Raw genomic sequence first — 19,533 nt, 5'->3', positions numbered from 1 at the left:
GGCCTTTAGATGCAGATCTAGGTCCTCAAACAGAGATGGGTCATCCTAGCTATGGCATACAAAGAGCTTGAGAGAAGTTGGAAGTGAGGAATGAGCTCATTGGCTGGGACCAAGCTGACTTGAGGTTAAGATGAGCTAAGAGAGAGCAGAGAAGAACTAAGCCAAGCCAAGCCATGCCCGACTGGGCTTTGATACCATGTCAACGATGCGGATCTAGAGCATGGAAAAGCTATGGAGGTTGGAAGGTAGAGACCAAACTCATGATGACATAGACAAAGAAGAGACAATTGTTACACAAGTGAATTAGGTTTCAAAATTGAGACTTGAACTCATAAAGACATTTTTGTGTATTAGACAGACAATGACAATGACACTAACTAAAAGAGGAAAGTATCATGATATTGTATTCATCTCATATGAAAGTGATAGTCAAGTACAACATTATGTAGAGTTCTTTGGTAGCACTTAACATCCACCGTGCATATGGGATTTTGTCTCTCTTCATAGAATGGACTGCATCTTCCTAGCCTAGATGTCCTATACAAAGGGACTAAAGTAGGTGTGATTGCAAATATCTCAACAGAATATCATATTGTGTATCATCACCAGTACATACAAATCCATGAGACCCTGCTACTAACTCATCAAACCATTCACCATGAGGAGTCATATGATTGAATGCTTCTGAGTCTATGTACCATTTCTCATCTTTGCCTTGCTTAGATACATTCTTTGATATATATTGCATAGCAAACAGTCTATCTCCCCAGTCATCCTGAGTACCACTGGAAGATGCATAATGTCCATGTTGTCTACCTTTTGCCTTTATATCAACTTGCTTTTTATGGCAATCCCTCACAATATGCCCATATCTTCCACAATAATGACAGTCTTTATCCCTATTAGACTGCTCATGCGACTGCTAGGAACCACATATGCCTCTCTAGGTGATCTCCCCCTGCCTCTAAAGAACACCATCTTGGGAAATATGGGAATTTCCAATAAGTTTGGGACACGTGGTCAAATCTCTGGATTTATCATAACTTGACCACTATAACTCCAAATCAAGCTCTCTATAGCTCAAAAGATTTCTTTTTTCAAGCGCTTTCAAATGATAGTCACATCATATGGTTTTGAGAAACTTATGAGCATGTTATCCGGGTGCCACCTTTTTAGCATTCAAAAAATGGGAGTTGGGAGATTCCCAAACTCGCTAATATTGTGTTAAATGCACCAAATCCTCGTTGTCCTTGCGTATTTGAGCTATGCTAAGTAGTTTTTTGATACTATCCATATGTGTTTCGAGTGTCTCCTTGACTCCAAAACGCTCCACGAGCTCTACCACCTCTAGCTCACTGACTAGAGCAAAAGACAGTGTCTCTACCCTGGATGTGCTTAAACCTGTATTTAGACCAAGATTTACTTCTTCATGTAGCAGCAGTGCAAGTAACTCATTCCAATCAAGGGGTTCTGTTCTCACAGAAATAGACATATCAAATGCCTTATACTCCTTGCCTAACCCATTCAATGTCACTGCAATCATATCATCCTTTGAAACACGAGATTCAATAGTAGCCAGTTGGTTAGCTATGGTCTTTATTTCAGTTATGTATACTTGAATGCTCCTATCATTTCTAGACATGTTGTTGAACTGCTACTTCAGTTGTATCTTTCTTGCATGCATGACATTACCATAATTCTTCATGAGTGTATCCCAAGCATCCTCTGAGGAATAGCAATTGGTAATCTGCATAGCCATCGCATCAGAAATGCAAAAAGAAAACCAATACAGTACTTTACTAGCTCTTTCTGACCACTGTCGGTGAGCTCTCCATTGTTATTGTGTAGGATTCCATTTAGGCAATTCGGGTTTAGTTTCAACCCCCGTACATAAATCCCAATAGCCTCTGCCAATCAAAAAGTTTTGCATCCTAAACTTCCATAGAACAAAGTTTTTGTTATCAAGCTTCTCTCCCACGATTTGAGTGATATTGTCAATGCCTTGAGCATTTACCATATTTTCGACTAAGGTATTCAAGGCTATATGCAATTTGTAAGTGCTTGAATTCCTGCAATAGTTCAGGAAAATACTTTCTACAAATCAAAAATAGTTTTCATGCAGTTCAGAAACAGACTTTTTGCAGTTCAGAAATAGTCTTCCTGTAGTTTATGAACAATCTTCCTACAGTTCAGGAACAGATTCTTGCAGTTTAAGAACAGTCTTCCTACAGTTCAAGAACCATTTTCTGACAACCTGCTTGCTGTAGACAGTATTCCAGTAATGAAAGACACAATCAAATGAGCATAAACCAAGCTCAAATTAGTTCAAAACATTCTATGGTAGTGGCAAAATATCCCAGAAAAAACTATGTCCATACAAGCATCAATAGATGCATAGAAATGATGTTAACATTCACTAGACTTTTCCGCAGTTTATGAAAGGCAAGCAGCATGTTATGACCAACAACATAAAATTTGCAATAATAAGGGTATTCTTAGCTCAAAAATATCCTCAAACCACCATAGACATATCCTAGTACATTAGAGATTCAATATGTGACCAAATAAGCATCAATGTTTGTATTGTATGCAAGTAGCAGTACCAAATACAACCAGTCCACTACTATAACCAGCAATATTTTCTATGTTAAAATAAGAGTATTTAGACCTCAAAACAGTCCCAAAACATCTCAATCAGTTGCCACTCTATGCACGAGTTGATACATGTCCAACCGGTCATAATATATTGCATGTATGTCAAGTGAAGATGATAGGTATCCTTCCTACAGAAAATAACTAGTCAATACCTCAGTATGACCAACAACAAATGAGTCCAAACTTTGGACTTTCAACACTCACAGTATCCCAAAAAGCATCTACCACTCAAGTGGTATGATCCAAGCATTTGTCAGTAGCAATACAGCATCACAGATACTTCAACCTTATAGGTATATTGTTTCCAAATTTAGGACAGTAACCAATTCACTGTTTCCAACATTGTTAGGATGAAAGCCACCAGTGCCCTAGAGCCACATGCTATTTATTGCAGTAAGCAGCTAATCTGCACAAGTCTGTGCTAAATATCTCAAAATCTGTGAGAAATTTGAAAAAACTTTTTTCCACAAAGCTATAGACCACATTGAAATGGTCAAGAGTTGAGGGCCATTTCTCCAAAATCCATTTATGTAGCCAGATATAGCTTTTGCAAAAAAAGGGATACAGGTACAGTCTCCTTTGATGACGTCTTCTTCAGATCTGATGTCTTGATGTCAAATGGCCCCACTGCCAAGCCTTCAAGCTTCATGCATGCAGGCTCGAATACCATGTTCAAGATTCAAAGGGGGAGAGAGACAAAGACATGGAGCTGTAACAGAGAGTAGTGAACTCTCTTGTTCTCTTCTTCTCATTCTTCCATAATGCTTACTAAAGTCTAATCATACATAACTGATAAGCACACTAGGTCACTAACTAACCATACTATTAATTGTAGTTGAGTCTCACCGACTCAGTTATTACAACACACATGTAGAGAGACATCTAAGATAATAACTGTCTAGATAAGGTCGATCATGTCGATGATACTGATCACGAGCTTGATTCTCAATAGTTACCGCGTAAATGAGAGTCATGGGCCATAAGTCTGAATCTGACCAAACCCATTTAAAACTTGGCAAGTACGATAAATCACAAAGCTTTAAGCTTTACAAGCTTAAAAAGCTTATGAAATAAAGAAGAAGGAGAAGAAGACTTCGCGAACAGGTCCCCCTCCCTTTTTTTATTGAAAATTTTGTACCATGGACCCCCCAATTTTGACTTTCTAATTCTAGCTGAAAAAGAATGAATTCTCCTTCTCTAGTTCAAGAGTTAACTCTAGCAATCTCCTCATCTTCTCAATTTGACAAGAGGCTTGGATTGAAGCAAGATCATTCGAGATCCAAGCGAATCAGTCATGGCATCTCTAGTAGCCTCTCTGGGTCTCAAAGATCAAATCGCCATTATCAGATTGCATCTTGAAAGCTTCTAGATTGCTAGCTTGCCAAGATACCCTCCATAAAGAGCTTTTTTTCTTAGCCACAACCCTTCTTCTTCAATTTAGCTATAAATACGAGGCATGGGGAGCCGTTGAGGGTAGTTCGAGTAAGAGAGAAGAGGCCCTTCTCAGGAGTATAGAGCAAGAAAAAGTGGAGCAAGAGAAAGATAAGGATGGGAACCCTCATCATAAAGATAAGAAGGATATTTTGCAAACTCTTGGAATCGAATTCTCCATCCCTTCTATCCTATTACTCTATGGAATCAAGACTCTTCTCGATTTTTCTAAATTCTTGGTAATGGCATTTCCCCATCAATCAAATTTTTGTCAATATAATTACCCCCAAGCTCCTTTGCCAAAAATTCCCTTTTCAATCTTGCAATTAAAGACCATGGCCCTGAAGAAGAAAGCTACAAAGGTCATAGAGGCAAGAGGAACTGCCAATAATGGTGCGGACAGAATCACTACAAACGAAATGATGAGTATTAGGGTTACAAATGAAGTTATAAATACCATCAACCAAGAGCCCATCATGGATCCTTATGTACTATATTTCATAATTAAGGTAGATTGCAAGCTACCATCCCATGAACAGGCAACAAAAGTTGCATTCGTAAAATAAGATTTGTATTCAAGTCCTCCATATAATATTTTAAAAGATTTCTTAACCGTAAATTCCAAGGGGTAACTTGGGTCTGCACAAGATGAACCTAAGCGAGTATAACATATTATGTCCCTAAAGATTTAATATTTTTTATTTGTGTTGATGGAACGAAACCTCTGATGGGGTAATCACAGATGCTAATCCTTGGTATATAATAGATCTTGAGATGAAGTCCAAAGAATATTGTTCATAAAAATTAAACTAACCAAGATTTTCTTACGATCAAGGACCTACGAAACTCCAAAGGGGTTATTCTCAAATATAAAATTCTCATTTAGATTTAGTCCAACTAGATCCCGAGGAAGGAAAATTTCGAGAAGACTATTGGAAGGTATTACCACTAACGCTAATTTTTCTACCTACGCTAATTTTGTCACTTACACTAATTTTATCTTAATGTTATTATTTTTGGAAAGAAAAGATTTGTTCTGGAAATAAATTTGTTAAAAGTAATACATTCAAAATAGGATGTTTATGATTGTAAGTTAGGTAGTGATCTTTCCTAAAATCACCAGGCTAAATTTTGTCACAGCAGGAGGAGGTGAGGATACCAAGGGGGCTCTTGTCATAAACTTCTTAGGCTCTTATGAACTGCCAACTACCCTTCAATTTTTAGACTCTGTGTCCTAGAAGTTCCAATACTAGTTAGGAAATGGAACATTCAAACAGAAAACATTGTAAAATGTCATTTTTATTAAAGGAACTATTAAGAAAGAATTTCGGTACTCTGTTTTTGTGTTGTGAATTAAAGGTATGTAATGAATTTGTATTAGGAGATAATTCAAAGAAGTTGTTTTTATATGTTGAACCTAAAGTGGTAGGTAATTAGGAAATTAAAAACACTCTCAAGGGAAGTGACAAGATGGATCCCGACAGATTCAGACCTATGGTTGGGTGGTCTCGAGAAGAGCTTTTTCTAAGAAGGAATAAAAATCATATTTTGATGGACCATTAGAGATCAAAGAACCTGACTTGCATCACTTTAGAACCCTAGGTAGAAGGAATTAAAGAGTCATACTTCCCCCATTCTCTTAGAACCCAACACAACGTACGTCCATTTCAGTTAGCAATTCCTATAAGGGATGGAATCTCGAACTGTTAATACTAATCAATCAGTAGTAATTGATTTGACTAGAAAGACTCACGTCAATCCTCGTGGGAACAGCTGGAACTTCCATTACAGGGTAAACTCAAGCGAGCCTAGTTAGTAAACTCCAAGGGTTTTCATCAAAATCCCAGATGGCACTTTCCTAGGATATCTCTTGATGGGCTACTAAGAACGTATCAACAAGGAAATCTCAGGCCGGCATGTTACAATTGGTATTAGAGCGCATGTTGATATAGAACACGATGCAAGTAAATAAAACTAGTTGTATTCACTACATAAAATATATTTTCCTTAAATAGTGAAAATCTTCTCTTATTAATATACGTTCTTGATTTCTGGCAGAAAGACCAACCTTGGGAACGATTCTTGATTTTCCAAGTTATGTTTATGTTAGCAATGCACACCTCTAGTTTCAGCTGGAGAAACTAGATGATGCAAATATTAGATCAGATATACAATCCTTCATCCATGTATTACAAAAGGCAATGGATGTTAAGTGGAGGGTATTGTTACATTGACACAAACCATCTTGCTTAGCTCCAGAATAATTTAAAGATGTTAAGGTGGATGGAAGCCCTTAAGGTTGCCAAGATTTATCTCTTCTATGAGGCTAGAGTAAAATCAAACATGTTCACTAGAGGGTGACATGTCAAATTTAACTGGTACATCTATGAGGAGGTTACAAGGGTTATACCGGCTGATCGAGTCATGGTTGTAGGATGCTCCAGTTGGTGCAACTACAAGAAAGATGGATTACCTAATCTTCCCTTGAAATATAGATTTTTGGATATCCATTCTGAGAATCCTAATTACTATATGTGATTGATGTATTGTAATGCCATGCCTAGATTGTTGTAGAATAACCTTTCCCAAGAATAAATATGAGCACCCGAACCACTCAAATAATGTATTTCCTTCCTATTAACGTGAAAACTTATTTTTTTCCATCAACTTGTCTCCTTGATAAATAAAAAATAGTGGATAGATATTTTTCTGTGAGATTTTTTTATAATTAAATTTAAAATTCTCTTTTGAAGTGTAAACCCTGATCATTATCAGAAGGACAAGTAGTACGTAATTTCCTTCCTTAATTAATGAGGTAAATTAAGCAAGTAAACATATTTCTTTAAATATGGTTAGAGAGAAAATTGATCATAAATTGCATAATTTTCCAGAATGTCATCCCGAATCTCAATATTACAGAAGCTCAAGAGAAAAATTTTCTTATCAAGCAATACAAGCCACTAAAGCTTGGTGGTAAAGGGAGGTACAATCCAACTAAAGTTGAAACATGGATAGAATCTATGGAAGACTATTTCACTACTGCAGGGATTGGACCGTCAACCAAGCCATGATCACCAAACTGAAACTCATAGGAGATGCCCATCTTTGGCGGAAACAGTGGTTCAAGGACCAAATAATGCCAAAAGCGCTATCACTTGGGACAAGATTAAGGACACTATGTGTAGGAGATATCTTTTGCCAACATATCAAGCCTAGAAGATGAACGATTTCTTGAATCTAAAGCACTTAATCCTAAGCCTAGAAAACTATTACTCCAAATTCGTAACACTTCTAAAATCCGCACCTATGATGGCTGTTTCACAGCAAGTATCCAAATTTTGCAATGGTCTAAATCCGCCCTTGAATATGCATCTTGAATCAATGAGACCATCGGATTTACAAGATGCATTGATTCAGGCAGCTCCAATAGTTCACGAGATCGAACAAAGGCCAAGAAATAAAAAATTTTGAAATAGAAACAGTCAAGGGGTAAGGTCAACTTCCAAGGTTATGTAAAAAGAGCCCAAGGGCAGTACCAACCAAACAAGATGAAGAATGCCAAATTAAATGCAGTGGAAAGCTTTATACCTACCTTAAGGAGCAATGAGACTCCAAGGTGCTTCTATTGCAAGGAACCAGGACATTTCAAGAGAGGCAGTGCCCGAAGCTTGGCCAAGGTCAATTTTGCGGACAAGGTTAAGATGCTAGGGAAAAGGTTTTTGGGATAAACCTAAAGGGGGTCAATAATGACAAGGATCCCACAATAGAATTCGATATGGAAAGAGCCAGAGTACATGCAACTCTCAATAAGGGTCCAAATCGCCAATTCTCAGTAATTGAAATACCAAAAAATTATCAAAGTAAACCCTTTTGAATTTTAATCGATTGTGGAAGTACCCACTCCTTCGCATCACCAAAATGTGTGAAAAGGCTAGGCATAAACGCTACTCCTGCACCTAGATTGCTTGTGGAGTTAGCAAACTGCAAAGAAGTTCTATCAACACAACAAACTAGCAAGGTCAAATTTAGGTTGGATGGTAATTCTTCCAAAATGAACTTCCGAATTATGACTCTCGGGGCTTATGAATATCTACTAGGAATGGATTGGTTAATTCCAAATAATGTTCATATCCATTGCAAAAAGGGCCAATTCAATCACATTTCAAAACTCAAAGGGAGAGTAAGTGACCACTCACGGAGAAGCAGGGAACCCGAAGGTGCAGTCGCCTAAAGATTCTTGAATAATAAAAGGGATAAAGAAATGATTACCTATCTATCTAATTAAAATCAACAAGGACAAGCAAGATAGCGAAGCCAAGGATCAACCATCTTGGCTAAAAGAATATACATGTGTTTTTTCAGAAGACCTGATAGAGCTCCCACCAGCAAGGAAAGTAGATCACGAAATTCAATTCATTCCAAGCACTGCCCCCATCACCAAACGGCCCTACCAAATGTCAATTCTCGAAGCCATTGAGCTAAAAGAGCAACTTAAGCGGCTATTAGACCAAGCATACATCCAACCAAGTAATTCACCATAGGGAGCCCCACTTTTATTTCAGAAAAAGAAAGATGGAACACTTCGCCTTTGTATCGATTACCATGGATTAAACCAAGTGACAATGAAAAACAAATATCCAATTCCTAGGATAGATGAGTTGCTTGACCGACTCTAGGGAGCAAAGATCGTTTCAAAGATCGATCTCAGATCAGGATATTATCAAAGAAGAATTAGGGAGGAAGATATCCCTAAAACTTCTTTTAACACAAGGTACGGTCATTATGAGTTTATTGTGATGTCATTTGGGTTAACAAGTGCTCGTGCGACCTTCAACACGTTGATGCAAGACATTTTTTGACCCTATCTTGATGACTTCGTCATTGTCTTCTTTGATGATATCTTAACATATTCTGAGAATGAAGAAAACCATGGGCCACAACTATGAATAGTTCTTGAAACAATGTGGTGCGCAGATCGGACGCAGAATGCTCACATAGTGAATCCCGGAAGGTCCCCAAGAACAATGAACTCTACCTTTTTGCACAAAAAACAATGTAAAAGCATGCACGACAAGAAGCAAGAGACAAATTGGGTTCAATCTCCCCCATGCCTTGTGTGAGCGCTTCACAAAGCATGTATTTTTATGTATATTTCAATCTTCATGCTCAATAATGCCCAATTTACAAAAATATGACAAGCTTTTAGCTTTTGAGTTTGCTTTCTACAAAAATAGGAAAATAAAGCTAATGGACGGTGCCCATAGAGTCTGGCACGCCCAATCTCAATGTCCAAATAGAAATAACATATCCGGACGCATAGGTGCATACAAAATAATAATCAATAATCAATGTCTCAATAGACATAACAAAATATAGGCGTGGCGCCTATCAAAATATAATCCAAAGGTTGAATACTCGCTAGACTCCAATGCTTTCCTCCGCCACTGCTGCTATCTCTACACATCAACTGAAGCATTCACAATCGTTAGTAAAATAATACAATTAAACCGACAAAAGTGAATACCTAGCAGTCTTTAGCTACATAAATAAATCAACTGGTTAGAAATAAATCCTAACCTTAATTTATTACGAGTGCGCACTCTAAACTCATAAACGTTTATTAATTTAATATGCATTTTGCGGAATCACCCGCTATGGAATCACCCATGTACACACTAAATTAATGAAACGCCCGAAAAGGACAGGCGTCCCCATCAACTTCTCGCACAAAGAATCCTCTTTGTGTATGAGCCCCGGTCATCTAAGTTTACGGAATCCACCGTAAAACCTCACGGAATCCACCGTGGCATATATCTCCTCGCATCATATCCCCGGGGTGGGATAGCAATTGACCTCAATTGCTATTAGCTCAATGTGGAGCTAACAGAGTGGGAAAATCATTTAAATCTCTAGCGTGCATCCATTGTGCTTCCTCTACAGAATGGTTCTTAAATTTTACTAGATATGCAAACAAATTTGTCTTTTTCTTATGTTTTTTTTGTAGATGTCGTATCCTGGTTCATCTAACAATGACCCGGATTTGGATCGCATGAATAATACATTGGCCTCGTTTGTCAGGGGGATCAATGCATTTTTTGGAGGTTTTCCTAGTAGGGAAGACTTCATGGAAGAGATGACCAGACACCTTGGCCACTCTCCCACAGCGGACGAGGTGTTCAATGTCATGTCTGGAACGCCTCTGACGTCTTTGCCTTGCACTACTTCCCAAACTCCAATTGCAGGTACTCCACATGCAAGTACTCCATATGCAGGGACTCCACGTGCAGCACCTGTACGTGCATCGGCTGAAGCAGAAGCGTCAGCCGATGCACGTACATCTACAGAAGCACGTGCATCCAGCGAGGCAGAGGATAGTCGACAGAGAGGGAGGAGAAAGAGTCGAGGGGAAGGACGAGGCTTGTGTGGGGGTTGCCTAGGAGATGGCGAGCAATCACCCTCACCAATAGATCACGTAGATGAGCTTGTACGACAGTACTATAGAGTTACAAATACTGGTGGCATCTTCCATGATGATGAAGGAAGGGATGTAATGGCGTACATGAGGAGCGTCGTGCATGCGACGTATAAAGATTGTTTCATTGCCTTCAAAAATCAGAAAAGCGGCTTGTGACAGGAGGTGTTGAGGGCAGTCCATAGGAGGTACCCAAATCCTGAGGGTCAGCGATTCTCGAATGATTGGGGACGCACAAAAGTGAGGGATTTGCTTCACAACAAAAGATCCCACCTCATGACACGCACCAGGGACTCACTGCAGAGGCAGGAGGAGGGGCGTGGAGCCTATAGCCAACCACCTATGTGCCACCGCAGAGTGGAAGAAAGCCAAGAAGAAAGCAGCAGAGAAAGTGAAGAGTCGCCAGCACGCAGAGGCGCGACGGATCCAAATGGAAACCATAGGATCATCGCATTACGAATCGAGCGGTAGAGAGTCGTGGGAGGCAGAGTTTGTAAATATATTTTGATTTCTAGTTTTTTAAAATATATATTTCTTTCAATTCTTTATATAATTTGTCCTAATACATTGTGTCTCATAATTGTTTGTATATATCATAATTGTTTTGCAGACTACTATCGTTGGTAGGATACCTACTCCCAGAGAGGTAGGTTACCATCGAGGCCATAACCGCGCAGCCACATGGCTTCACTTCTATGAGGAGGGTCTCATCACTGAGGACCAATACAACCGAGCTATGAGGATTCGACAGCCAGAGGAGGTATGTTTTTCCTATTTTCCTATTAAAAGTATAGCTAATTATAACTTTTTCTCCATCATGTCTACGTAAGCAACCTTGATCTTTTGTGTGTGTGTAGACGAACCCGGATGTGGAGCATAGCGAGGAGGGGGATAGCGACGCTAGTAGCCATGGTGGTACTAGCGAAGATGTTTCTTCTTCAGATTCGTAGAGGAGCACCATACCTCCTCTATGGCCTTGTTTTCTTATATATGTATGATCTATCTTTGAGCCTACTGCTTGCGGCCACGCTTTAGGTCGCAAGCACGTAAACTTTCCATGTAAATGCTTTTGATCTATAATGAATACATTGACTTTTATTTTCAATTCTCGTGCTTTTAGATCCATTGTCTTTTTTCCAAATGCACAATCTGATGTATGGGAGGGGAAAAAAAAAAACCAGAGAGCATGTGGTTGCGATGTATGGGAGGGGGAAAAAAAAAAATTAGAGTACTGGTTTTTTTTTTCAGTTCTGTTTTGCGCATCTAAATTGCAGAAAATGTGCGTTTATAAGCGCGTCTACAATGCAGAGTACACGCGCTTATACACGCGCTTGATAATTCAAATTTAAAAAAAAATAAATATCTTTTTTTTAATGAGATTTTTTGTTTTTCGTTCGCGTCTATGAGTGCTTGTAAAAGCGCGTCTATACGCGTGTCTATATGCCCGTCTAACTGCCAAATAGACGCGCTAATAGACGCACAAAATGAATTAAATAAATAGCAATTTTGGTTTATTATGCGCTTGTATTCACGTGTCTATATGTGCGTCTATCACGCGTGTATTTTTGCGTGTAAATTCGTTCATATATGTGATTATAGACGCGACACGATAGACGCGCAAATAGATGGGCAGATAGACGCGCCCGTAAGATTTTCTCTATATTCAAAAATCGCGTCTAAAAGTGCGTTTATGAGGCCTTTTTGTTGTAGTGTTAGAAGAGTCTTGCCATCTCTCTTATGAATCAATTTAATCACCCTCACATTTAGGTAGTAGGGAGGGCACCAAAGTGTACGAATTCCTTCCATACTACTAATAGCAGCTTCCAAAGCCTCACACTTAGCTTTTATTTTGGCCTTATTATTCTATTTTGGGGGATCAATTATTTCTTTATGCTCTATAGCAAATGATGAGTTTGTTTGAAAGCATGTTGTGCCACTCAACATGAAAAAAGGGATGAGAAAGTGCTCCCCTTTGGTCCGCGTGCAAAAAGTTTCCTATGCTATTCTTGACATTTTTTATCTTAAAAAGTATTGGGTCAGCATGAAACCATCCAACTCAAATGATATCATCCTTGTTAGCAATGATATATAAATGGAATAGTGGCCAAAAACAAAAATGCCCCTATGATTTTTGAAGTTTGCACTTGTAAATGTGAAGAGTAGCCCCTTGAGGACACACAAGCTCTTTCAAGCCTTACTTTTCTAAGGTTCATGGCTTTTGGCTTATTAGACCATGTGAAGAGTTTTTAATTGTCCACTTCTACGAGCGTATGCTTTGCTTTTAATCTTGGCCATGCCTCTTTCTCCATCCGTGAGATAACATGACCTTGTTATCTCCTTTTTGGAACATTCCAACGATATTGCAATCCCCTATGAGTAGAGTGAGTTCCAAATGGATAGTTAATTGGAGTTGGCCTAAAGTGAAACAATAGCAAAATTTTCATCAATTTTACACAGGGCAACGATACATTGATCATTGTTACCATAGCGTACTTGTTAGACTTCACTTGCCCACCTTGAATGTGCCCGAATCACAACCCCACCATTGTAACATATGTACTTGGTAAAGTTTTGTGTGCAATCTTTTCAAATGCTCCCTAGGTTTTTACCTATCTCACTACCTCCCACTTTCACTTCCTACAAACATATCACGTTGGGTAAAAATGAATTGTATCTTAACCATCTTTTGATGGTTTCAGCTCTTACAGGGTCGGATAACTCCTTAGTATTATAGGAAATAATATTGATCCACTTATTAATCTATATTTACTTTTTATATTGTTTCCCTTTCAAAGCGAAGGACTTTGACTATGCTTCAGGAGATATACCAACCTTGGCATATGTCCGTTTAGACACAGAATTGTTATCGCCCGTCAGGGGAGATTTTCGTTTAAGGGGATGTTTCGAGGAAAGCATTCCTTTCCATTGAGACATATCAGCCTCCTTTGGAGGGGTGTTGAGATCATGGGGATGCAATGCTGAGATCATAGTCATTCTACTTCCGATCAGAGCCCGGTTCCAGGCCTTTCATGAACTGAGAGCTCATGAATTTCCCGATCAGAGTCTTATTGGACAATGATGACGATAATGCTGAATTCATCGTCATTGTCCGATAAGAAGTCCTGGATATTCGAGGGAGAAGAGTTCTCATAGCATATTTCTTTGCCCTTATCTGTTTTTAATCAGCTGGAGATTTCTCGGATTAAATATTTTCAGGATCAGCGCCTAGTTCCCTTAGCTGCAGGGTGAAATTATTGTGAGCTTTGGATTTAATTTGTTTGTCTGCTTGGGGGCGTTATGATTTGCTATTTGCGTTCTTCCTCTTATTATTTACGGGTTGGAAATCCTCATCGTCGGTATCTAGTGTCGATTGCTTAGGTGACGACTGCTGAGGGGCCGGCTCGGGAGGTCTGGGCAATCACAAATGAAATGACCCTGCTTCGAACACTGAAAGAATGAATTCAATAGATTTTTATAGATCACAAGTTGATCTAATTCATGCTGTCTGAATTCATCTGAGATTTCTAAGATGTTCGAGAGCTCATCTGGTAGGTCTAGTTTTGTGACCAGGAAGCCAGTCACCGTACGTTAGCTACACTCACATGCCTCTATCTAAGGATTCTACCTAGAGGATGAGCAATTTGATTGAGGAACGAGTGAAGGTACATGGGGAGATCGGGGAGCTCAATCCACACGGGGAGTTTATTGGGTCTAGAACCATTAGGATTGAATCCAAGCTCCCATTTGAACAGACAAAAGGGGGGAATTATCATCCATTGCCCATGACTCATGACCTTTAATGCTAGATCCTGAGAGTCAAACAGAAAGCAGAAATAATTGTTGGAAAGGGATTGAGCTATGGGGACCTCCTACCTAATGCCTCCCAATTAAATTTAATCCAATTTCTCGTGTATTCTACAGGCGGGCATGGTGCATGACAACCCTATGAGACCTCTGTCAGAAAACATAAGCTTCCAATGATCTATACCTTGATGGGCAACGAGTATACCTTTTCTTCCTGTCTTGCCAGTCTTTGGCAGTTTTCACATTTGTTGGCTCGGGTCTGCAGATGTTCCTGGCTGCTTGCTTCCGTTGTTTGTGTGCCTCTTGATCCTTCTTTTGGTGCCATTGGCGCATCACCAGTTATTTCACCATGGCCGCCGCTAGTTTCAACAGCATGTGCGTCGGGAGCTCCTTGAAGATGTACTCTGTTTGGGAGGAGGAGGGTTGCATGTCATCGAGTCAGACCAGTCTACAGGTAGAGGTCAATATCTGCAGGTAGGAAGCTCCTACCCTCTTTCGGAGTTCCACCGAGTCCATGCGGCCAGTAGCTTGCTCGCAGAGTCTTTATATTGGCAATCGCATTACTGTTGTGATTGGGAAGAGGCCCATAATTAGCCGTGATGTTCGAGGGTAATGATCCAAAGTGAAGGGAGGCTGCTTGAGAGACTCCCTAAGAGGACCCAGCTGCAGTAACGTCATGTACGGTAAGGACGGGTGTGAGAGAAAATTTGGATTTGGTGGTAATCCCTGAAGAGATTAATAAGTATTTTAAACTAAAACTTCATTGAATCAAGCGACACGATTGTGTCCAGAAGTCGCAACCCTTTCTATAAGGCGACTCCTCTCTGTGAATATACATTCTTCTATAATTAATGCAACTATTATTCTGCTGTTTTTATCTGTCGTCTTTGTATGCTATATTATTGTGAAAGAATATGTGGATTTAGAGGCCCGCACAGAAATTATTCTTCATCTTGGTGATCAACAGGTTCAGCTTGTTCGCCAATTGACAACAGCCGAGGCCATGTGGGATCTCCTACATCAACAATATCAGAGAACCAATGTGGTTTCTCGTGTTCTCTTGCATCGTCAACTCAACGAGATTCAACTTAAAAATTACTCTTCGACTGAGGCCTTCATTGATGCCTGGCAGCAAGCCTGTGGGCAAGTTTAAAATAAAACAGATAAAACTCTAATTTTTTAAAAAGAGAGCTAAAACTAAAAATAGACGATCAGATATAAAAAAGGGTCGCACCTATTCAAGTGCGACCCAACTCTTTGTATATAGAATCGATTTCTGATCAATATGATGATCAAGCACGTATGCTTTCAGTTTTTTAGAGTTCTCTCTCTTCCTCTCTGTATGAATAATTCAGAACGTAAAAATACCTGAATCTGTGTAGTATTTAACGCCCACATGATATCAATAGACGTGTTGCATGATACCCAATAGCCTTTTCCTATGACAGAGCAATTCCCTGCTGCTGACGCCATCTCCTATTGATTGATTTGGACCTTCTCCAAGAGCCATGGCCGCCGCAGCATCCGCGAGTTCTTCTCTGTCTAAATTCTATCACATTGAAAAGCTAACAGGCTCCAATTATCTATCGTGGAGTCTTCGACTAAAGATGGTCCTTCAGAAGGTGGGGAATTGGGGAGTACTTGATGAATTAGAACCAGATCCAGCAACGGTCCAACGTGTCGCCGAACAGGCCGCTCCTACTGCTGACGAATTAGCCGCCTGGAAAAGGAAAGATTTGGAGGCCCGCACCGAGATTGTTCTTCATCGTGGCAATCATCAACTCCAGTTGGTTCATCAACTTACTACAGCCAAATCAATGTGGGAATTTTTGCAGCAGCAGTACCAATGGACCAATATGGTTTCACGCGTCCTTCTGCACAAACAACTCAATGAAGTTGTTATGAAAAATTATCCAACACAGAAGCTTTTCTAGAAGCCTGGCAGCAAGCAAATGATAATGTTGCCTTGGCTGGCCTTATTTTACCCCCAGAAATTCAAGTCACGACCCTTCTTGCTGCCTTGCCTAGTACTTGGCAATCTTTTATAAATACCCATTCAAAGAATCCCACATTAACAATCAACGAACTTTTTGTGTTAATTCGCCAAGAAGATCGATTAAGGGATAACACTACTACCTCAACGATGCCAGGACATGCCATGGTTGCGAGCGGACCTGTAAACACCCCGAACAACGTAGTATGCTTAACAATTATGATATTCGCTTGTTTTCGAGATTTAATATAAAAGAGAATGAACACTTAAAGCTGAAAATGAAAATTACTCACAAAATTACAGCCATGAAAATGTAAAAGTAATGGAGACAAGATTGAGGGTTGCAGATGGGCAACCCCCCCCCGAAGGAATGTATTTCTGCTCAACCCAAGTCCTTTAGGGAAGAGCTCAATTACAATCAACCTGAGAGTGAGGAGAAGTAATTCTCACTCTCACAAGATCATGCAAAGATGTACAAACACACATGCATTATCTATTATGCAATGATAAGAACTGATTTCTTTACAGTATGAGAGAAGAAAGAGGGAAAAACAGCCTTTCTCCATCGTTGACTAGTAGTACATAGATAGGGCTTACTTCTTGTTACTAAAATGGAAGAAAGAGCTCAAGAAGGAGATGCTAATGAATTTACAGGCTTGCGTCCTGTAAAACAGCAGTGATAGAAGAGGGAATATGGAGGAATTTGATAATGGAGAAGTGGGGGATGATGATGGGGATGGATGGGGCTAGTTTCTGGCTATCTGTGGGTGCTGTACATGGAAGTGTGATCTATCTTTTCTCTAACCCACCGCGTGGGTCCACCATAACCTGTGACCACTCATCAGTGGCCAGCTCCAATGCACTTTTCTTTATATCTAATTAGTGCAAAGGAAATAAATTTAATAAATCATTATATAGACAAATTAATGAAAAATGATACAAATTCTGTTTCTATAGGGTTGTGACAAGACCCCGCTTTCCTCCTTGAGGTAGGCGGTCATTCCTCAACCGCCCTTCCACAAATACAAGATCTTCTTCTAGTTCTGTAAATCAGTGGCCGAAATCCTTAATGAACAATAATCAGTCCCGGCCCAACCCATCTTCTTCATGCTTTGGGAGTTCAAGCAATAATTCACAGGCTTCTCTTTTCTATAATTACTGCAAACGCCATGGACATGTCCTACGGGATTGTCATACCTGTCGTTGTGCCCAAGGAGGTTCTTTTCGGCCTCGTCATCAGGCCAATATTGCAACCACTGAATTATTTCAACAAGAATATGATGAATCAGATGAACCAACTCTGCACCTGTTTAAACCTCGGCTTCTTCCAATGAAGACTCCTCCCTATGGTACCTTGATACCGGTGCTACCGATAATATGACCAGTACACTGGACAGGCTCCTACACTACGGGCCCTTACCATCTCGGATGAATGTGGGTCTCGGTGACAACATCTCTATCATGCTGAAGGAGTTGGGGAGGTCCATTTGAAGCTTGTGACCGGTGAAATAACACCCATCAAACGTGCCTATTATATTCCCGGTCTTGCGAAGAATTTGTTGTCTGTTAGTGAGCTCACCCAAAACGGCACATCTATCGAATTCTTCTCTGATCACTGTGTAATTAAAGCACTTACCAAAGAAGGCAGCCCAATCCGGGTAACTTGTTCGCAACAAGGTCACTTGTATCCTCTTGGATTTGGTCCTCCTAAATCCCCACCTCAAATGCATGCCTCCTTAATAGCAGAGGATTCGGAAATCTCTACACTCCGATGGCACTATCGGCTTGGGCATCCGCACATTCAAGCACTGCGAACTCTCCAAAGGCATAGCATGGTCAACGGGTTTAATCCTACAGTGACTTTGATCGATCTGTGTGAGGCCTGTATCAATGGAAAATTAACTCGCATGAGGTTCCCGTGCTCAAAGACCAAGACCACACATTTACTTCAGTTGGTGCATTCAGATCTGTGTGGTCCATTGCCTACTTAGTCTCTCACACCCAACACCTTTATTTTCTCACTTTCATAGATGATTATTCTAAGTATTCAGTCATCTATTTCTTAAAGCAAAAATCAGAAGTACTTACTCATTTCAAGCACTATTTAATGCTGGTAGAAAGGCAAACCTCCCAAAAGCTCAAATCCATTCGCACTGATAATGGAGGGAAGTATGTCTCCCATGACTTCACCGATTACTGCCTTGATTTGGGTATCATCCATCAGTTCACCACGCCATATACTCCTCAAAAAAATGGCATTGCTGAACGAAAGAATCGCATGCTTCTCAACGCTGCTCGTGCCATGCTCCAAGTTGCTGGTGTTTCCATGGCTTACTGGGAAGAGGCACTTGCTACGGCCAATGATGTCCAGAATCGCCTTCCAAGTCGTACACTCCCGAATGTAACTCCTTGTGAGCGTTGGTAAAAGTCCAAACCTGATCTGTCTGAACTTTGTATTTTTGGATCCCCGTGCTATACCCTGATTCCTGAAGAAAAGAGGCACAAGTTATCAACAAGAGCAGAACAGTGTTCATTCGTTGGCTATGGAGAACGATTTGGGGTTAAAGCTTACAAGTTATATAAACCCCAAACTAAGCACTTCTTGTTCAGTCGAGATGTGGTCTTCAACGAGGAAACCCTTCTCAATCTCCCTGTTGTGGCGGATCGCTCTTCAACAATCACCGATCCGACCAATTTGTGAAGGAACCCCTTAAACTAGAATGGTGGACCAGCATTCCTTCACCATCGGCATATGGTCCTCCATTTGCTGCACCCCTTCCAGTCGTTCCTCCTTCTCCTCTTCTTGTACCTCCTTTCGACGAACAGCAGGTCATTTAGACTCCACAGCCCCCACCATGTGTGCCTTCAACAAGACGTGTGGCTCCATGTGTTCGACGCCTTGTCCCAAAGCATCGCCCATACACTCCAACATTTACCATTTAGAGTACCCAGAAATGGGCCGCAATAGTGGGCGCCCGCCACCTAGTGACCTTTCTAAAAGGTCTCATACACATGTTGGTGTTCCATGTGGAGTTGATTCTCCAACCACTGTTCGGTGCCTACTGCCATCACTCCAATTACCTCTTCTCTTCCTTCTGGTTCCGATTCCTCTCCTTCCTCCACGCACCCTACAGCCTCATCATCTCTCCTGAATGATGCTTTGACTTTTGCTTCGTCC

General features: G+C 40.3%; 1 protein-coding gene across 1 annotated transcript; it reads right to left on the bottom strand.

Moving 5' to 3' along the window:
* Positions 1–9,331: 9,331 nt before the first annotated feature.
* Positions 9,332–19,294, bottom strand: LOC148012709 (uncharacterized). The gene is made up of 6 exons (XM_087669197.1): positions 19,196–19,294; positions 18,928–19,070; positions 18,483–18,841; positions 15,731–16,536; positions 14,568–15,499; positions 9,332–9,553 (listed from the first exon to the last, which is right to left on the bottom strand). The coding sequence occupies exons 1-4, from the start codon at positions 19,292–19,294 to the stop codon at positions 16,358–16,360; spliced, it is 780 nt and encodes a 259-aa protein (XP_087525323.1). The 3' UTR covers positions 9,332–9,553; positions 14,568–15,499; positions 15,731–16,357.
* Between the last annotated feature and the right edge of the window lie 239 nt (positions 19,295–19,533).

Source organism: Lygodium microphyllum, chromosome 27 (genome assembly GCF_053477565.2).
Source record: "Lygodium microphyllum isolate KBCC chromosome 27, Lygodium_microphyllum_v1.1.10, whole genome shotgun sequence".
NCBI classification, from domain to species: domain Eukaryota; kingdom Viridiplantae; phylum Streptophyta; class Polypodiopsida; order Schizaeales; family Lygodiaceae; genus Lygodium; species Lygodium microphyllum.
The sequence above is the reverse complement of the archived record's forward strand: the minus strand, read 5'-3'. Positions and strand labels throughout refer to the sequence as shown.